The sequence below is a fragment of the Taudactylus pleione genome, unplaced genomic scaffold (assembly GCF_031769625.1).
Source record: "Taudactylus pleione unplaced genomic scaffold, aTauple2 ptg000065l, whole genome shotgun sequence".
NCBI lineage: Eukaryota > Metazoa > Chordata > Amphibia > Anura > Myobatrachidae > Taudactylus > Taudactylus pleione.
Genome location: NW_028284467.1, coordinates 6,133,274 through 6,151,069, shown reverse-complemented (window position 1 = coordinate 6,151,069; position 17,796 = coordinate 6,133,274). Strand labels below are relative to the sequence as shown.

Below are 17,796 nucleotides of genomic sequence, written 5' to 3'. Positions count from 1 at the left end.
CATGTGACGTACTTCATGGGCTACACGTTGCCGACGTCAAATGTAGGAGGTGGTCATAATAATGTGACTCAACTGTGTAAGTGGGCTGTTTCTACAGTATACCATTCAGCCATTCCCTTCCCTGCAAATCTGATAAGTAAGTTCTTAGCGTGCTTGCCTCCTTCACTCTTGTGTACTAACAGCCTGGTATTTGTGTGTTTATTTTCAGAATGCGTGGCACCAGAAAGCTGTGCTTTGTACTGGTAGTGCTCGTGCCAATGAGCTTCATCTGCTTTCACATGTGGAACAAGTCTGACAAAGTGGTAGCGGTCTGGAGTAGAGACTCTCCTGTGGATGTGCTGGATAATAGTATATTGCAACCACTTGATAAATACTCTCACATATCCTTGAAATGGAAAAATGAAGTTTTAGAGTATGTACCTAAATATTCATTAAATATTCATTTGCTTCTATTTTTTTCAGATTGTGGAGGAGATGCCTTAGAGAGTGATAAAGCATCAACCAATCAGCTCCTAAATGTCAGTTTACAGGCTGTGTGATAAAGCATCAACCAATCATCTCCTAACTGTCAGTTTACAGGCTGTGTTTGAAAAAATGACAGTTAGAAACTGATTGGTTGGTACTTTGGCGTATATGTACTAAGGCTTGGAGATAGATAAAGTGGAAAGAGATAAAGAACCAACCAATCAGCTCCTAACTGTTATTTTTCAACAGCCTGTAAAGTGACAGGAGCTGATTGGTTTGTACTCTATCTCCGCCCACTTATCTCTCCACTTTATCACTTTCAAAGGCTTAGTGCATTATGACATATGTTATATGTCATAAATGTTATATGCCAGGACAACAAACTCTATCGTAATTTGAAGCATAATCTCTTGCAGACCAGCTGACGGCAGATACATCACAAAGCGTTCCTGCTAGGCTGTTTTAATGGGTGCCGCTCCCTGCCTTATTTCAAAATGGCGGCACCCCGCTAAATCAACATGGAGGGCCGCAGTGTCCCGCGAGTGGGAAAAACAGCAGTGCAGCGATCACCACCAGTGAATAATGCTGTGCGCATGTGAATGGTATCTATTCACATAGAGAGGAGAGCTTGGGGGCAGCCTGGCATGTCCCTAAGTGCCAGGCACGCCCCCAAAAGTGATGAAAGTAGGCACGTCTTAAATACACTTTTTGAGCACGCGCTGTAATGCTCTTTCAAGGTCCGGCGCCGGACCTAGAGTGAACACTGTCATGAGCTTAGGGTCTCCATGCTATTGTGATTACAAACTGAAGACTGGTACACACAAGTCTCTTCAGGAAGGTGCCAGGATAGTTGGGACCACAATAATGCCAGTAACATGGTCAATGATTCCTAAGACTAGGCTGTGCTGTAGGGTAAGATTGGGACAGCTTTATCAAACCTTCTTAAGAGGACAAGAGGAGGTGATGCTCCATAGCAACCAATCAGCTTTTAGCTATCATTTATTTGGTACAATGATTCTCAAACTCGGTCCTCAAGACCCCAAACTGGTCACATTTTCCAGGTCACCCAGGAGGTGCACAGGTGTAGTCATTACTCGCTGAGACATTTTAAAAGATCCTCAGGTGGAGTTAATTATTTCACTTGTGATTCTGCGAAGAGATCTGGAAAATCATGAACTTTTTGGGGTCCTGAGGACCGAGTTTGAGAACCTATGAGCTAGTACACAGGTTCTCAAACTCGGTACTCAGGACCCCAAACAGTGAATGTTTTCCAGGTCTCCTCACAGAATCACAAGTGAAATCATTATCTCCATCTGTGGATCTTTTAATATGTGTCAGTGAGTAATGGATGCACCTGTGCACCTCCTGGGTGACCTGCAAAACATGAACTGTGTGGGTTGTCCTGAGGACCGAGTTTGAGAACCACTGGTCTAGTACATACTGTAAAATGATAGCTAAAATCTGATTCATTAGTATGGGCCAAATCCCTGCCGTAACAGGACTCAACAGCGTCCTGTGCCAGCCCCAGTCCCCTGAGCGCATGATGTAATGATGTTGCGCACATGATATCATTACATTGTGCAGAGGGGGCGGTGCCACCAGTTGTGGTAAGTGCTGTACTGATCGGAGTGTTCTGGAGACACTCCGATCTGGTGTAAAGACTGCAGAGTGCCTGTCTGGAGCGTCCAAAGGAATCAGTGGGCAGCACTACAAGGCTGATCCTAGCTGCAGGGTGCCGTTCCAGGCCCCCTGCTTGTCAGAAGCAAGGACCATGGGGCAGCGACAATGCTGCCCACAGAGCCCTGCGGTCTCACACTCCTAGTTATGGCCCTGGCCAATATTTCAAAGTGTCCTTCTTAGAAAGTCTTATAGATCTCCCCCTATAGAGTCAGTGATGTCTAAAGGGATTATTCAGAGACATTTAAAGGCCGGTACACACTAGACGATGTTTAGTGTATACCGACCTCGTTAACGACAGGTCCCAGCCAGGTGCCTGCATCCGCATCTGCGTACACACTTGCAGATGCCAGGAGCAATGGCGCAACAGCGGGGGCCATGCTTCAATCAGCAGCATGGCTCCGCTGTCGATATCGCCTGCCGGACATGTATGGTGGCCCAACAGGCGATGTTACTGACGACGCGTGGGAGCTGGTACACACTGACCGATGTGGACGATATGCGGATCGGATGACATATCGTCTTGTGTGTACCTGGCAACAAAAAAGAGTCTTGAAAGCGGACAGGCATCCTATTGTATTATTGTACAGAAACTGTTCATGTTTGTGTCAACGTATGTTGATATGTTCAGACTCTTATTAATGCTCTGGAAAATGTATAGCCAATCAGAAAATTACTAACAGAATCCAAATATATAGAAAGGTGACAAGATAAGAAACAAACTTAAAACAATAAATATATCAAGTTAAATGTTACCTGATATTGATATTAATTTGATAAATTGAATGTGTAGATGACAATAAGCTATTTTATCTTTCGTGTACAGTAAGTAAAACAACAATACAAATGTTAACAAATTATGCATTTCATGCTAATATATTCAATCATACTATTGCACAGAAATAACTATGATTAAAGTAGCCAGTGGACGAGTATACAAACTTGCACAAATTGCTCTGACAGTAATTGTGATACAAATCTGGAGTGAATGAATAATGTCTGAATGTGTAACCAGTATTGTTATTGTATTATTTCATAGACACTTGCCAAAGAACAACTGCAAATGTGTAGTGGAGCCAACTCTGGACATTCCCTTCAGACAGGAACTCATGGGAAAACCTTATGCGGTAAACTTTGCTGCAGGTGTCAACCAATCATTGACTGACGAAACCATTAGGAGGAGAGAGTTGGAATATAACAAATTCAAGAGAAGGTAACATCATCATCATTATCAAGTATATTATTATAACATTCACTATGAATGCAAATAAACATATGTATGCACATTGCGCATAAGTATATCAGGGGTTGTAACATTGTACAAACCCTGATATGTAGGCCTTCTTCTCCCCATGTACAATGTGGCATTAGCTTACATCTCTGAATCAGGCCCAGGATGTGAATAATGGGTGATGCTCCTGATTAAACATGTGTAACAGCTTATCCATTAAGGAGCTCTGTCAGTCCGGTCCAGAAGCACTGACTGCACTCTCCCCTTCTGGCTGGCAGTGCACAGGACACTGCAGGCCACATAATTGCATTCTTGTAATAGGTTCAGGGAGATGCTCCTACCTAGAAAGGTTTGTAGAAAAAATGTACATACTCTTTAATATACTGTAAAGCAAAGCCCATGTAATGCTGAAATAATTTATATAACTCAATTTTGTCACACATTGGGGTACAGGTCCCCATTACTGGGTATGGTAGTGTCACCTTACTGCCATCTGTGTCACCACTGGCCTCCTAAGTCACCCCTGAGACCTGTGGACACTTATCTGTAAATGTGGCTGGCGTTCTACTCCTGGCAGTTGCTGCTGTTCTGCATCATGAGCGCTGCCATCTTGGACTGTATCACATGAACCATTTTGTCTAACTATCTCCCAGCACATGTCTCACCCAGCCTATTAGCACTCAGGGTGCCCTATTTAAACCAGGAACTGCTGACATTACTAGTCTTTCTCTGAGGATCAGTAGCCTGGCTCCTGGTTCAGTTTCTGCTCCAGTATTGCTTCACAGCAGTCTGCGTCAGGGTGTTCCACAACTCCTGCACCAGTATTGCTTCACAGCATTTTGCATCAGTGTGTTTCAGCATACCTGCTCTAATAATTGCTTTATAGCATTTCTCTCCAGTATAATCCAACAAACCTGCTCCAATATTGCTTCACAGCATATATCACTGCAACTTGCTCCATTAGTGCTCCAGCACTTAATACCACTGCTTCTTGCAGCCTGCTTCAGTTGTGTTCCTGGCACCCCATTCTAGTATAATTGCAGCCTGCTCCAAGATATCCTACTTACTGCTTCAGCCATAGCCTATCCTGCTAACCTGCACCTGTTCTCAATAACTGTGCTGCTAATCACTCTGCAATATCAGTCCTCTGCTTCTCCTAGTCGCCTGCATGAGGAAAAGCATTATTACGCCATCCAGCTTCATTCACAATCAAGCACATAAACCCCTAGTGCCGTGACAAAATTACTCTGTTCAAAACTGGTTAGGAGGGTGGCTTTTTGTATATTACATCACTTTGGAGATGGGAACAGCCAGGGTTTGTATGAATTAGGGATGTGCAGGCCTAGGATCGAGCACGGTGGCCAAAATTTAGTGGTCTGATTTCAACAGATTGACCACCCTGGAATCCTGGCAAAGCGAATGAAGGGCTTCATCCACAAGTCCCACATGCCGAGCGGAATGGCTCCGTCTTAGCTCCTCCTTCACTTTCTCCAGCTGCTTCTGCAAAAGCCTGATGAGGGGAATGACCTGACTCAAGCTGGCAGTGTCTGAACTGACTTCACATGTGGCAAGTTCAAAGGGCTGGAGAACCTTGCACAACACGGAAATCATTCTCCACTGCGCTTGAGTCAGGTGCATACCCCCTCCTTTGCCTATGTCATAGGTGGATGTATAGGCTTGAATGGCCTTTTGCTGCTCCATCCTTTGAATCATATAGAGGGTTGAGTTCCACCGTGTCACAACCTCTTGCTTCAGGTGATGGCGGGGCAGGTTCAAGAGTGTTTGCTGGCGCTCCAGTCTTCGGCACGCAGTCGCTGAATGGCGAAAGTGGCCAGAAATTTTACGGGCCACCCAAAGCGTCTCCTGCACGCCCCTGTCGCTTTTCAGAAAATTCTGCACCACCAAGTTTATTGTGTGAGCAAAACATGGGATGTGCTGGAATTTGCCCAGATGTAATGCCCGCACAATATTGGTGGCGTTGTCAGATATCACAAATCCCCAGGAGAGTCTAAGTGGGGTAAGCCACTGGGCGATGATTTCCCTCAGTTTCTCTAAGAGGTTGTCGGCGGTGTGCCTCTTACTGAAACCGGTGATACACAGCGTAGCCTGCCTTGGAACGAGCTGGCGTTTCTGAGATGCTGCTACTGGTGACGCTGCTGCTGTTGCTGCGTAAGGTGATACATCTACCCAGTGGGCTGTCACAGTCATATAGTCCTTAGTCTGCCCTGTTCCACTTGTCCACATGTCCGTGGTTAAGTGGACATTGGGTACAACGGCATTTTTCAGGACACTGAGGACACTTTTTCTGACGTTTCTGTACAGTCTCGGTATCGCCTGCCTAGTGAAGTGGAATCTAGACGGGATTTGGAACCAGGGACACACTACCTCCATCAATTGTCTAAATCCTCCTGCACTAATGGGCGGATACCAGACGCACGTCTAACACCAACATAGCAGTCAAGGCCCCAGTTATACGTTTTGCTTCAGGATGACTGCTGTCGTACTTCATCCTCCTCGCTAAGGACTGTTGGAGGGTCAATTGTTTAGTAAAAGTAGTGGTGTTCCTACTTCCTCTCTGGGATGATGAACGACTCCAAGCAGCAGCGGTAGCAGGAGGTGTAGCAATGCAGGATCCTCCGGAGGAATCCCAGATAGGAGAGTCAGTCATGCCAGTGACATGGCCTGCAGGACTACTTCCGATCCTGACTAAGGAGGAAATTGACGAGGAGGGAGTTGACGGTGTGGTTTGCAGGCGCTTGGATACAACAGGACAACGGGATTTAGGTGTCCATGGACCCCTTACGGTCTTAGCCAAAGTTTCTGAACCTGACAGTAACTTTTTATGAACGTGCTGCAGGTGCCGTATAAGGGAGGATGTTCCTAGGTGGTTAACGTCCCTACCCCTACTTATTTCACCTTTACATATGGTATATATGGCAAGACAGTTGTTGTCCGGATTTGGATAGAAATATTGCCAGACCAAAGAGGTGGAATGTTTGGTCTTCTGCCCACGCATGACCGTGATGGGCTTTTTCATCCCACGGACAACAACCGTTTCCCCCGGAGCCTGATTTAAACAAACCACATCACCATCCTCCTCGCCAACTTCCTCCTCAGCGCCAGCTACACCAGTATCCTCATCCTGTTGTACTTCAACAGTGACATCTTCAATTTGCATGTCAGCAAGTGGACTGTGGGTGCTCCTTTCAGCACTTGCAGGGGGCGTGCAAATGGTGGAAAGAGCCACCTCTTCCCGTCCAGTGCTGGGAAGGTCAGGCATCGCAACCACCACCACACTTGGACTCTCCTTGGGGATTTGTGATATCTTCCTAGAACGCACAGTTCTTCGCTGTGCTTTTGCCAGCTTAACTCTTTTGATTTTTGTAGTGAGAGGAGGGCTTCCATCGTCATGTGAAGCTGAACCACTAGTCATGAACATAGGGAAAGACCTTAGCCATTCCTTGCCACTCCGTGTCGTAAATGGCATATTGGCAAGTTTACGTTTCTCTTCAGATGATTTAAATATTTTTTTCAAGGTCATTTTCCTGAACTTTGTCATTTGGGATTGTATGTGCCCTCTACTATGACATTGGGCATCAGCCTTAGCAGACGACGTTGATGGTATGTTATCGTCTATGTCATGACTAGTGGCAGCAGCTTCAGCACTAGGAGGAAGTGGTTTCGTGATCTTTCCCTATTTTATTTTTATCGGAGAAAGTTAGGTCCTCCATTTATGTTATATTGATATATACGTGCGGCTAAGGCGCACACAAACACAGAAAATAATTTTTTATTTTTGTTGGAGACTAGTGCACTTTGTGGGTTACACCACCCTTTAAGAAATGAGCCAGCCGGCCCTTTACTTATGGGACACAGGCGCACGCTTGGCGCTGCTCCTTTGTTGATGCACGTGCAGCTACAGCCCACACAATTCACAAACACAGAAAATATTTTTTTTATTTTGTTTGGAGTGCCCTTTGGGGGTTACAGCACCCTTTAATGGACAAGCCAGCCGGCCTATTACTTATGGGACACAGGCGCACGCTTGGCGCTGCTCTTTTGTTGATGCACGTGCAGCCACAGTGCACACAATTCACAAATACAGAAAAAAAATTTTTATTTTGTTTGGACTGCCCTTTGGGGGTTACAGCACCCTTTAGCGGTCAATCCAGCCGGCCCTTTATTTATGGGACACAGGCGCACGCTTGGCACTACTTTGCTGATGCACATGCGGCTACTGCGCACACAATTCACAAACACAGAAAATATTTTTTTATTTTGTTTGGAGTGCCCTTTGGAGGTTACAGCACCTTTTAGTGGACAAGCCAGCCGGCCTTTTACTTATGGGACACAGGCGCACGCTTGGCGCTGCTCCTTTGTTGATGCACGTGCAGCCACAGTGCACACAATTCACAAACACAGAAAAAAATTTTTTATTTTGTTTGGAGTGCCCTTTGGGGGTTACAGCACCCTTTAGCGGTCAATCCAGCCGGCCCTTTATTTATGGGACACAGGCGCACGCTTGGCACTACTTTGTTGATGCACGTGCGGCTACTGCGCACACAATTCACAAACACAATAAAATATATATTTTTATTTTGTTTGGAGTGCCCTTTGGGGGTTACACCACCATTTAGCGGTCAAGCCAGCCGGCCCTTTACCTATGGGACACAGGCACACGCTTGGCGCTGCTCCTTTGTTGATGCACGTGCAGCCACAGTGCACACAATTCACAAACACAGAAAATATATATTTTTTTTGTTTGGAGTGTACTTTTGGTGTTACAGCACCCTTTAACGGACAAGCCAGCTGGCCTTTTACTTATGGGACACAGGCGCACGCTTGGCGCTGCTCCTTTGTTGATGCACGTGCGTCCACAGTGCACACAATTCACAAACACAGAAAAAACATTTTTATTTTGTTTGGAGTGCCCTTTGGGGGTTACAGCACCCTTTAACGGACAAGCCAGCCGGCCCTTTACTTATGACACAGGCGCACGCTTGGCACTACTTTGTTGATGCACGTGCGGCTACTGCGCACACAATTCACAAACACAGAAAATATTTATTTATTTTGTTTGGAGTGTACTTTGGGGGTTACAGCACCGTTTAACGGACAAGCCAGCCAGCCCTTTACTTATGGGACACAGGCGCACGCTTGGCGCTGCTCCTTTGTTGATGCACGTGCGGCTACTGCGCACACAATTCACAAACACAGAAAATATTTTTTTATTTTGTTTGGAGTGTACTTTGGGGGTTACAGCACCGTTTAACAGACAAGCCAGCCGGCCCTTTACACATGGGACACAGGCGCACGCTTGGCGCTGCTCCTTTGTTGATGCACGTGCAGCCACAGTGCACACAATTCACAAACAGAAAAAAAAAAATTTTTAATTTTGTTTGGAGTGCCCTTTGGGGGTTACAGCACCCTTTAGCGGTCAATCCAGCCGGCCCTTTATTTATGGGACACAGGCGTACGCTGGGCACTACTTTGTTGATGCACGTGCGGCTACTGCGCACACAATTCACAAACACAATAAAATATATTTTTTTATTTTGTTTGGAGTGCCCTTTGGGGGTTACAGCACCCTTTAACGGACAAGCCAGCCGGCCTTTTACTTATGGGACACAGGCGCACGATTGGCGCTGCTCCTTTGTTGATGCATGTGCAGCCACAGTGCACACAATTCACAAACACAGAAAAAATATATATTTTTTTTGCACTTGCGGGGAGCACCCCTGATGGACAGAGCACCCCCTGGACAAAACTACAGCACCCCTTTAGGACTGGGACACTGCACAGGACTTTGGAGTGGACACAGCCCCTATGAACAACTGACTGCACAACACAGTCCAGCCAGCCCCTATGGACTTTGAAGGAGTGGACACAGCCCCTATGGACAACAGCAGTGCAGCACAGCACAACACTACACTACACTACACAGCCCAGCCAGCCCTAACTCCCACCCTCCCTCTTCACTGTCCACAGCCGAGTGAGAAAATGGCGCTGACGCGGATACCTTATATAGGATCCAAAGCCCGCGAGACCCGGAAGGCGGGATGATGACGTTTTGCCTTGATTTCAGATCCGAGTCAGGCGGAAAAAGTCGAGCCTGACTCGGATCGGCCTCGGATCGGGGGGGCTCGGGGGTTTCGGATTTCAGAAATCCGAACCCGCTCACCCCTAGTAATTAGTAACCTAAAGATGAAAGAAAATAAAATAAAAGAATAGGGTGAGAGGAAGGGAACTGTTAATTTCCTAACTAAAGGTGATGTCTCAATGTTTTTAGGTATCTAAAGAAATATATAAGCCCTACAGTGTTCTCACCATCTAACTATTTACCAGCTGTCTCATATCCCTACAGCAATATGCCCTAACCACCGTCAATTTCAATTTCTAGAATATTAATCTGGCTCACAAAACAGCCACAAAACCTGAAACACAGGATTTAAAATAGCTGGGAGAGCAGCATTCATATCTTTCATAATGTGCTTCTATTGTGTGTGGGAATTTACCGTATATTTTAAAAAAAACATTTATGGGCTGTCTTCTGTAGCTCTCCAGCTGCTTCTCTCTAAAGTCTGCCTGTCAATCATTGGGGCATACTTTCCTAATCTCACAGAATAACTGGGGGGACTCCTACATTTTTGGGGAGCCCCAGCAGTTCTTGGAAGCGTAGATTATCCTCCTGTATCCTGTCCACTTCCTATTGAAATGGATAGGACTGGGTGTGCAGAGGCACAATTCTCAGAGAATCACGTCATAGTGTCCAGCCCCACCCCTTGCTTCATCTCCCTTCCGGGAACTCTCCCTGAAGCAAAGATTTAAAAGTTGCCAAGTATGCATTGGAGTAATGCTGGGCATACACGGCCAGATAAAATGTCTCTCAGACCGACAGACATTTTATCTGGCAGCCTGCCAGCCGCAGATGTCGCCGGCATACACTGTGAGATTTCTCTCACAGTGTATTAGCCCGACATCCGCGCTCCGCCCCCGGGGGAGGAGACATTTCCCTATTCCTTCCGTAGGAAGGAACACAGGAAATGTCTGTCTGTCGGCTGCAGCTGGGCATACACTGCCCGATGCGGCCGACAGTTTACCGGTAAATATCGCATCGGACGGGCATGCTGGACAATCCGGCATGCCCGACCGAGCAATAATTAACCCTCGGTCACCCCCCCACACGCTACAATTATCGGGGCGATCCGCCGATATTAATATTAATTGTAGCGTGTATGGCGAGCTTAACTCTGCACAGCAACCCCACAACACTTATGCTGGGCATATACTATGCAATTATCTGTCAGATATCTGTCCAATCTGGCTGGTTGGAATGAAAACCTGGTAATGTGTGGGAGCAAATGACAATTGACATTTGCTCCAAACACTAGAAAACGGACCAGATTTTCCTTCCCACCAGAGAGATTTGACAGATAATTGTAGAGTGTATGCCCAGCATTACAGATATCCTGTTGGCTGGCCAGCTATTCATTGAGAAAAGTGCATGAAAGTTCTATATATGTGTTAGCCAGATTTAGCGATAGACACAATGTCGATGTTTCCGCGGTTGAGCGATTTTTTGCTATTGCACAGGTGGGTGCGAAGCGTCCAGGTATCCCTTACTGCGCACGTTCAAACCCAATTGCGTATGGCATGGCTAACAGGAAGGAATTTATGTGTCAAGACTTTGGCAGTTTTATGGGCAAGTTATGGGAGTGTCAGGGCCTTGTCTTGGAGCGTTGCTACATTCCAAATCACAAATCCACTGATTCAAAGGCCATGTTTAATTGGATTTGAGGAGAGTAGCTTGAGTAGACCCTAGGCTACCGCACATGTTGATGATGCGACCGATGTTGCATCGATGTTGAATTATTTACAATCTCAACTGCACTGTTAATCGTTTTGTAGAAATTAATGTCTTGGGTTATGCAAAAATGCTGCCACATGTTATAACCAGGAGAAGTCGGGATTGTGGTTTTCAATTTTGACTGCGGAGACAAAATAAGCATTGTCCCATTCAGTGCTATAATGGATGCCAGGGTGACCACATTTGCTGTTTTACTGTAATATTCCAGTAAGGAAAATGAACCACCACATTATTTACACATGCCATCTTAATAGTTTAAGCTCTCATGCCTGTGATATATATTTGTATGTATTTGACAGTATTTACTGGGGTAGAGGGGTTTAAATATTTAATTTTGGTGGACATCACTACCCCCTACCTCCCTCCCCTAGCCAGTGCCTCAGAGATTCGCTCTATACAGCCTTTTCCCAGCATGCATTGGCTCTCTGTGCAGCAGGAACCTGTAGTACTCTATTTGGCACCTAATAAATAAACAATAATAATAATAGTAATAATAGTGCCACAATAATGTTTAATGCTGGGTACACATTGGCAGATATATTGGCCGATCAATTGATCGGCTAATATATCGTATGTCGGTCGGCCAGTGTGTACCGGTGACATGTCTCTGAGTTACGTCGTTTACAGACTTATCGCGTCGACTGTGCTGCACAGCCATTGGCAGATATCCATCGTGCCGTGTGTACGGGCGATCAACCGACCGACCATACACTTGCAGCGGCAGCCGCAGGGAAGGTGTTGCGGCGCAACCCCCGGCCAGCGGGACCCGCGGACAGAAGGTAAGATGATGGTTGTTCAGTGTGTATGAACAACCATCATCTGCAGATATATCTGCTAGGTGTGTACCTACCTTAAGTCTATTTTTTACATTTATCATATTTACCAACAAGTGAATACATTTTGAACATAGAACATGGCTGAAAAGGAGGATGGTCTTGTCCTGGTAGGAGATATGTCCACTTGAGTGGGCTGAAAGAAAAAAGTTTCTGCATCGATTGCTAGGGTCGAAAAAAAATTGTGGGACCACTCGAGAAGACGATTGGCGTTTAGTTTTTCAAAATCGGATAGTATCTTAGTCGGCCAACTGGTGCCTAAAGATTTCGTATTTACGCCCTATAGGCATGCCCGCAGACCACCACCGCAAAGCGCTCTTGCAATGCTGATAGAGGTATACTGTGGTATACTGTGTTGTTGTTGTCCAGCCTGTCTCCAGCAGCAGTCACTATGGCCGGGATGTACTAAAGGGAAAATGCCGTAAAAACCCTGAAGACAGGGTTTTTACAGCATTTCCATATGTACTAGGCCCCGGCCGCACTTTTATCGGTGCATAGGGTAACGCCAGAAAAATCTTGGGCTTCTTACCGCACCTTGCTCCCGCCGGTTTGCCGCTGCCTCACCGCCCAGCGCTAGCCCCCACTCACCTGCTGTCCAGGGACGCCAGCCCGCGCTCCTCCTGGGTCCTCCGTCTCCTCCTCCTCCTAAGCTTCTTCCGGGTGCAGGGAGGAGGAGGAGGAGCCCGGCGCTTCCTGCACATGTGACCAGCAGGAAGCTCCCGGGGCTCGGAGGGGGCGGGGTCCCACGGAGACCCCGTCACCCGGCGTCGGGTACTTCGCAAAGGGCAGCTCTTATCGCAAGAGCTGTCTTTTGCGATACTAATCGCATATGTTAGTACATATGCGATTAGTAAGGTTGCGGTGACTGGCCGAATGGTCACCGCAACCTTAGTACATCCCGCCCTGAGTGACTTGGTGGGATGGAAGGCTTGCCAATTACCTGCTGCTTCCCTGCTCATCATGCTGTGGCTGGGCTAAGCTGCAGCAGTGCAGGGGAGAGGGGCAGGCTGTGCTCTGATTGGTTATCACTGTATCAGCAGCTAAATCAAAAAATGTGTGGATATTACAAGTCCCTTTAATCAATTTAAAGGTATCAAAATACTACCAGCTCATAAACTGGGATAAAGTCAACGTAACAGAGCCTCCAGCTCTCCGTAAAATACCCTCAGATGTACTCACCCTAATGTGCACGGATGGAGTAAATCCTCTTTCTGCGTTCCCTTCACACACCCAAAGAATTTTCAAATTAGTGACTGAGGCTTCTGAAAAGTGCTGTGATGAGGTGGGCCTGGATGGTTATATTAGGTCTACTCTCCGGCCACGTGCAGTAATGCCAAAGTTTGATTCTATAAAAGATTACAAGCTGCTAGAACAGTGAGCAGTGATCGGCTGAGCATGTTATAACATGACAGGGTGGGCGGCGGGTGGGACTCGAGCTGCAGCCACCTCCACGTGGTGAGTCCTGGGTTGTTACATATATTTGTTCACAATAAAGCTGCAGCCAGAGGGCAACAGATACCCTACTATTGCATTTTAGGTGATATGCCACTTACATGACACTATGTTTATATGACACTATACGGTGAACAGGACGTGTATTATGAGTCAAAACTATTGAATTCTGCTGCTTAGCAACAAGCAGTACGAAAAAAAGCGCTGCCTGAGCACTTTGCGGTGGTGTTCTATAGGGTGTAAATACGAAATCTTTAGGCGCCGGTTGGCCTGACTACGATATTATCCGATTTTCAAAAACTAAACGGCAATCATCTTCTTGAGTGGACCCACAATTTTTTTTAAACCTCACAAACGATGTGGAAAATTTTTCCTTTTTGAGCCACTTTTCAACCCACCCTAATGTCCACATCATAGTGGGAATTGCCATGCCCCCAGAGTGTGCTTTGCTCTTTCAAGGTGCAAGAGGCTGATCCCCTCCCTGTTTTTTTCTGATTCTCTTGTGTGGCATACATTTTCTCTATTCCTGGTGAATTAAACAGGTGTTGAGCTTCTGCAAGCCTGTCTGCTTACATTCTCAATCAATATAGGGAAGACAAAGCTTGTGTTGTTTCTTTTAAGAAGCGGTATGAACTATGAAGTGTCTGCTGAACCTTGCTATCTTCCTTACAGTTCTGCTACACTATACAGACTATGATGGCATGCCACCAATGCTCAAACACCCTGTAGATGCTGTGCACAACACTATGGGTTCCATCTGGTTGTTCCGGACACATGCCAGTGAGCCACTAGACACGTCCAAGCAAGACATACCTCTTACAATACAGTACCCATCTAGGAGGTTTATTCACTAAGCGCTTTTCAACCGTCCAGGCTGCAGGATTTAAAATAGAGATAAGGGATTCGGTTTGACTCCTATATAAATTAGCGCAAGTTCGGATTTTTCTTATTGGCTATCCAAAACATGTGAGAGCCGTATAGCCAATTCAGTGGGGTTTTTGAGATCCAAACATAACTGAATAAAACATCATCTCTAATTTAAAAGGGCAATAATATTAAAACAGTTCTGATTTTGCGTATAATATTATTGCCCTTGTAAAACGCGTGACCAGAACCGCCGAAATATGGTGGCTTTTTAAAGCACATTGCGGAGCTTGGTAAATCTGACATCATTGCGGACCCTATAGAAACGTAAATTTATGTGATGTGCGGTTGCTGTCGGAAATGGAGGGGCTACAGCAGATATTGGACTTATCTGCTGCAGTACTTCCATGGTACATTCAGGGGAAACAGCTGTTTTCTGGGAATAGCCCGCAAATATTATTTGGTAAATAGGCCCCTTTGTCCCCTACATCAGGATAGTTGGGAGGTATGCTTATTGCAGTTGTAACTAATAGCCAAGGTGATCCAGGATGTGCCCAGTGCTGTCCAGCATTGGACCAGTACTCTAGGTGAGGTGGTCTGATCTTATTTGGGTAGCTTTCCCCTAGATTGAACAGATGGCTGCTTAATGCTATTACAGGGAGACATACAATAAATATAAAATAACGACATTTGTGGCACCATTGTGGCCCCATTGCAAACTTTTGGAAGGGCTCCTCTGTACTGTATAGCCCAGGGGTAAAAAAAACCATATACACATGGGATTTTGACAGGGTAGATGCCACCTTGGCTGACACTCCACACTACGCTGCCCCCATCCCCACTGCAAAGGTAACTGTGCTGGTGGTCTCTAGGACCTGCCGCTGCTCAGTAGGTAGGCCTAAACTCAGATAAGTATTCAGCATGTATGTACGGTTTCTCTCTGACTCTAGCCTGAAGAATAGAGCCCTACAGGTCCCCAAAGTACCCTATACCACCACCGCTTTAGTAGAGGGCCATAGTGCTACCATCCTGTTGCCCAGCGCACTACAACACCCAGCAATAGCCTCATGCCCAGGCTGCACCATACTGTTATTACACCTGTTATATCCCCGTATCGCTATACTACCTGTGTTCTACCTGGTTAAATAATTAGTTGTCATAGGGCTGCATCCCTAATAGGATTATTGTTGAACACACATGTATTTGGGGTTCTTTGAAGAAAAATAATATTCTTCAAAACACTAGTGCAGAAGCCATTCCTTTGTTCTTCCTAAATAAGCTGTATCACGTGTGGATTAACTGCTACCAGCACCTCTTCTGCTCATCACACTTAAGCTGTACCACATGTGGACTAACCGCCACCACCACCTCTTCTGCGCAACACACTTAAGCTGTACCACATGTGGACTAACCGCCACCACCATCTCTACTGCGCAGCACACTTAAGCTGTACCACATGTGGACTAACCGCCACCACCACCTCTTCTGCGCAACACACTTAAGCTGTACCACATGTGGACTAACCGCCACCACCATCTCTACTGCGCAGCACACTTAAGCTGTACCACATGTGGACTAACCGCCACCACCACCTCTACTGCGCAGCACACTTAAGCTGTACCACATGTGGACTAACCGCCACCACCATCTCTACTGCGCAGCACACTTAAGCTGTACCACATGTGGACTAACCGCCACCAGCACCTCTACTGCGCAGCACACTTAACATCCTACACACTCTGGCCAATTGTTTTGTTTTCCTGCTGGAATATGTTTAACACTTAAGGCCCCCATACATGGGGCGATATGCAGCTAGCGATGCGACGGCCAATCCGACATATCGATATGCCGGCACCCGCCTCCCCCGCCCCACGTAGCGCTGCATGAGATTGTATGTCAATCCCCCCCAGATCAATTGAACAAGCAGAACGATCTGGAGGAGCGACGGATAACCCCACGTGAGCGCGCACTGGCCGATATCATACCCAAACGCGGAACAATATAGTGGCGATATCGTTTCAATGTGTCGGATTGGCTGCTATATCGCTCCTTGTGTGGGGGCCTTATGGGCATGATTCAGCAGCGTACGCAATTGTAACTATGAGTGCAGATCGGCAGATTGGTCAGTACCACTAGTGTATGCACCACACTGTGTGTGTGCTGCAATCGCACTGGAATTACGCACGAACAGGCCTGAGAGACAGGCCGTGAGCATTTGGGGGTGGTGACAGGGGAGTGGTTGCAGAAACGCAGGCGTGTCTGTCCATTTGAACGCCGTTGTTTGGGCGTGCATAAATTAGCCACTGCGATTGCATATGCAGCTTGAGTACTCACTGCGTGCAACGAGACTTGCAATTTCTGCGACTGGTCAGACCTCATGTAATTGTGCGTGACAGGCCGATGTGCTCCGATGATACCGATGTATACGCAGGACTGTGAGGTATTACAGATGTGAGAAAGCAGCAATGGGCGTCTCTATGCTGGCTGAGCTGTGGCAGGCATTAGCATACTTTCGCAGCTTCATTGCGTAATCGATCGCAATTGCGATCCATACTGAATAAAGCCCTAAAAGGCTTATGTAATAGGTTGCGAGCTGCAGCCTCTGCGGGAACTCCTGCGAGTCTTCCCATATTTTTTAAAGCGTCACATCATTTTAAAGGCAAATCCAGCTTTAAAATGATTGGCACTTCAAAAATATGAGAAGACTCGCAGGAGTTCCCGCAGCGGCTGCAGCTCGCAACCTATTACATAAGCCCCCCAGTGTCCAGTGTCGTTCAGCAGCCTCAAGCTAATAGGTTGTGGACCCCAGTGTCCTACCCTGCGCAATACTCAGTTAATAAAAACCACTAAGTAAAACAAGATACGCTGCGAGATTTGGAAGTTTAGGGTTTTGCAAACTATTAAAGCCCTGCAATTTCGATGTAAAAACAGCAGCTGAGGAGTGACAATATGAAAACTGTAAATAAAGCTTGTACTAAGTAAATCACAGTCTTTGGGGTAGTGTTTGAACCAGTTGTTTTTAACAGTTGAATGAGAGAGAGAGAGAGAGAGAGAGAGAGAGAGAGAGTGTATGAGTGTGTGTAATGTAGTTTAGGAACAGCAGGAGTGTAGAACATTTTCCTGCCTGTTCCTGAAATATACTGTACTTCTGGATAACTGCCATCAGGGAAAATATATATTTTTTTCTTTTTGTTCTACATTTCAGCTAGTAATATATTCATTCTTCACCTTTGACATTTCCTTCATCCATTCATAATAGGTAACTAGTAAGAAAATGATTGCCATTCTTTGGAGTTCCTTAAAAATCATGTGATGATAGATTTACTCGGTAGGCAATGAGGTTATCTGATCAGGTATAATTTATCACCATTGGGAACTAATTCCTGGTTATAAACTGCTAGAGACCA

At 46.2% G+C, this 17,796-nt stretch overlaps 1 protein-coding gene across 5 annotated transcripts in view; it reads left to right on the top strand.

The window, feature by feature from the left end:
* B4GALNT1 (beta-1,4-N-acetyl-galactosaminyltransferase 1) overlaps nt 1-17,796 on the top strand; it is a 108,764-nt gene that overhangs the window by 53,658 nt on the left and 37,310 nt on the right. For all 5 annotated transcript variants that reach the window (XM_088465915.1, XM_088465912.1, XM_088465914.1 and 2 more), the window contains 2 exons: nt 209-412; nt 3,182-3,355. In XM_088465915.1, the coding sequence (XP_088322041.1) occupies nt 210-412; nt 3,182-3,355 (377 nt within the window). In that variant the 5' untranslated portion in view covers nt 209. The remainder of the gene's footprint in view (nt 1-208; nt 413-3,181; nt 3,356-17,796) is intronic.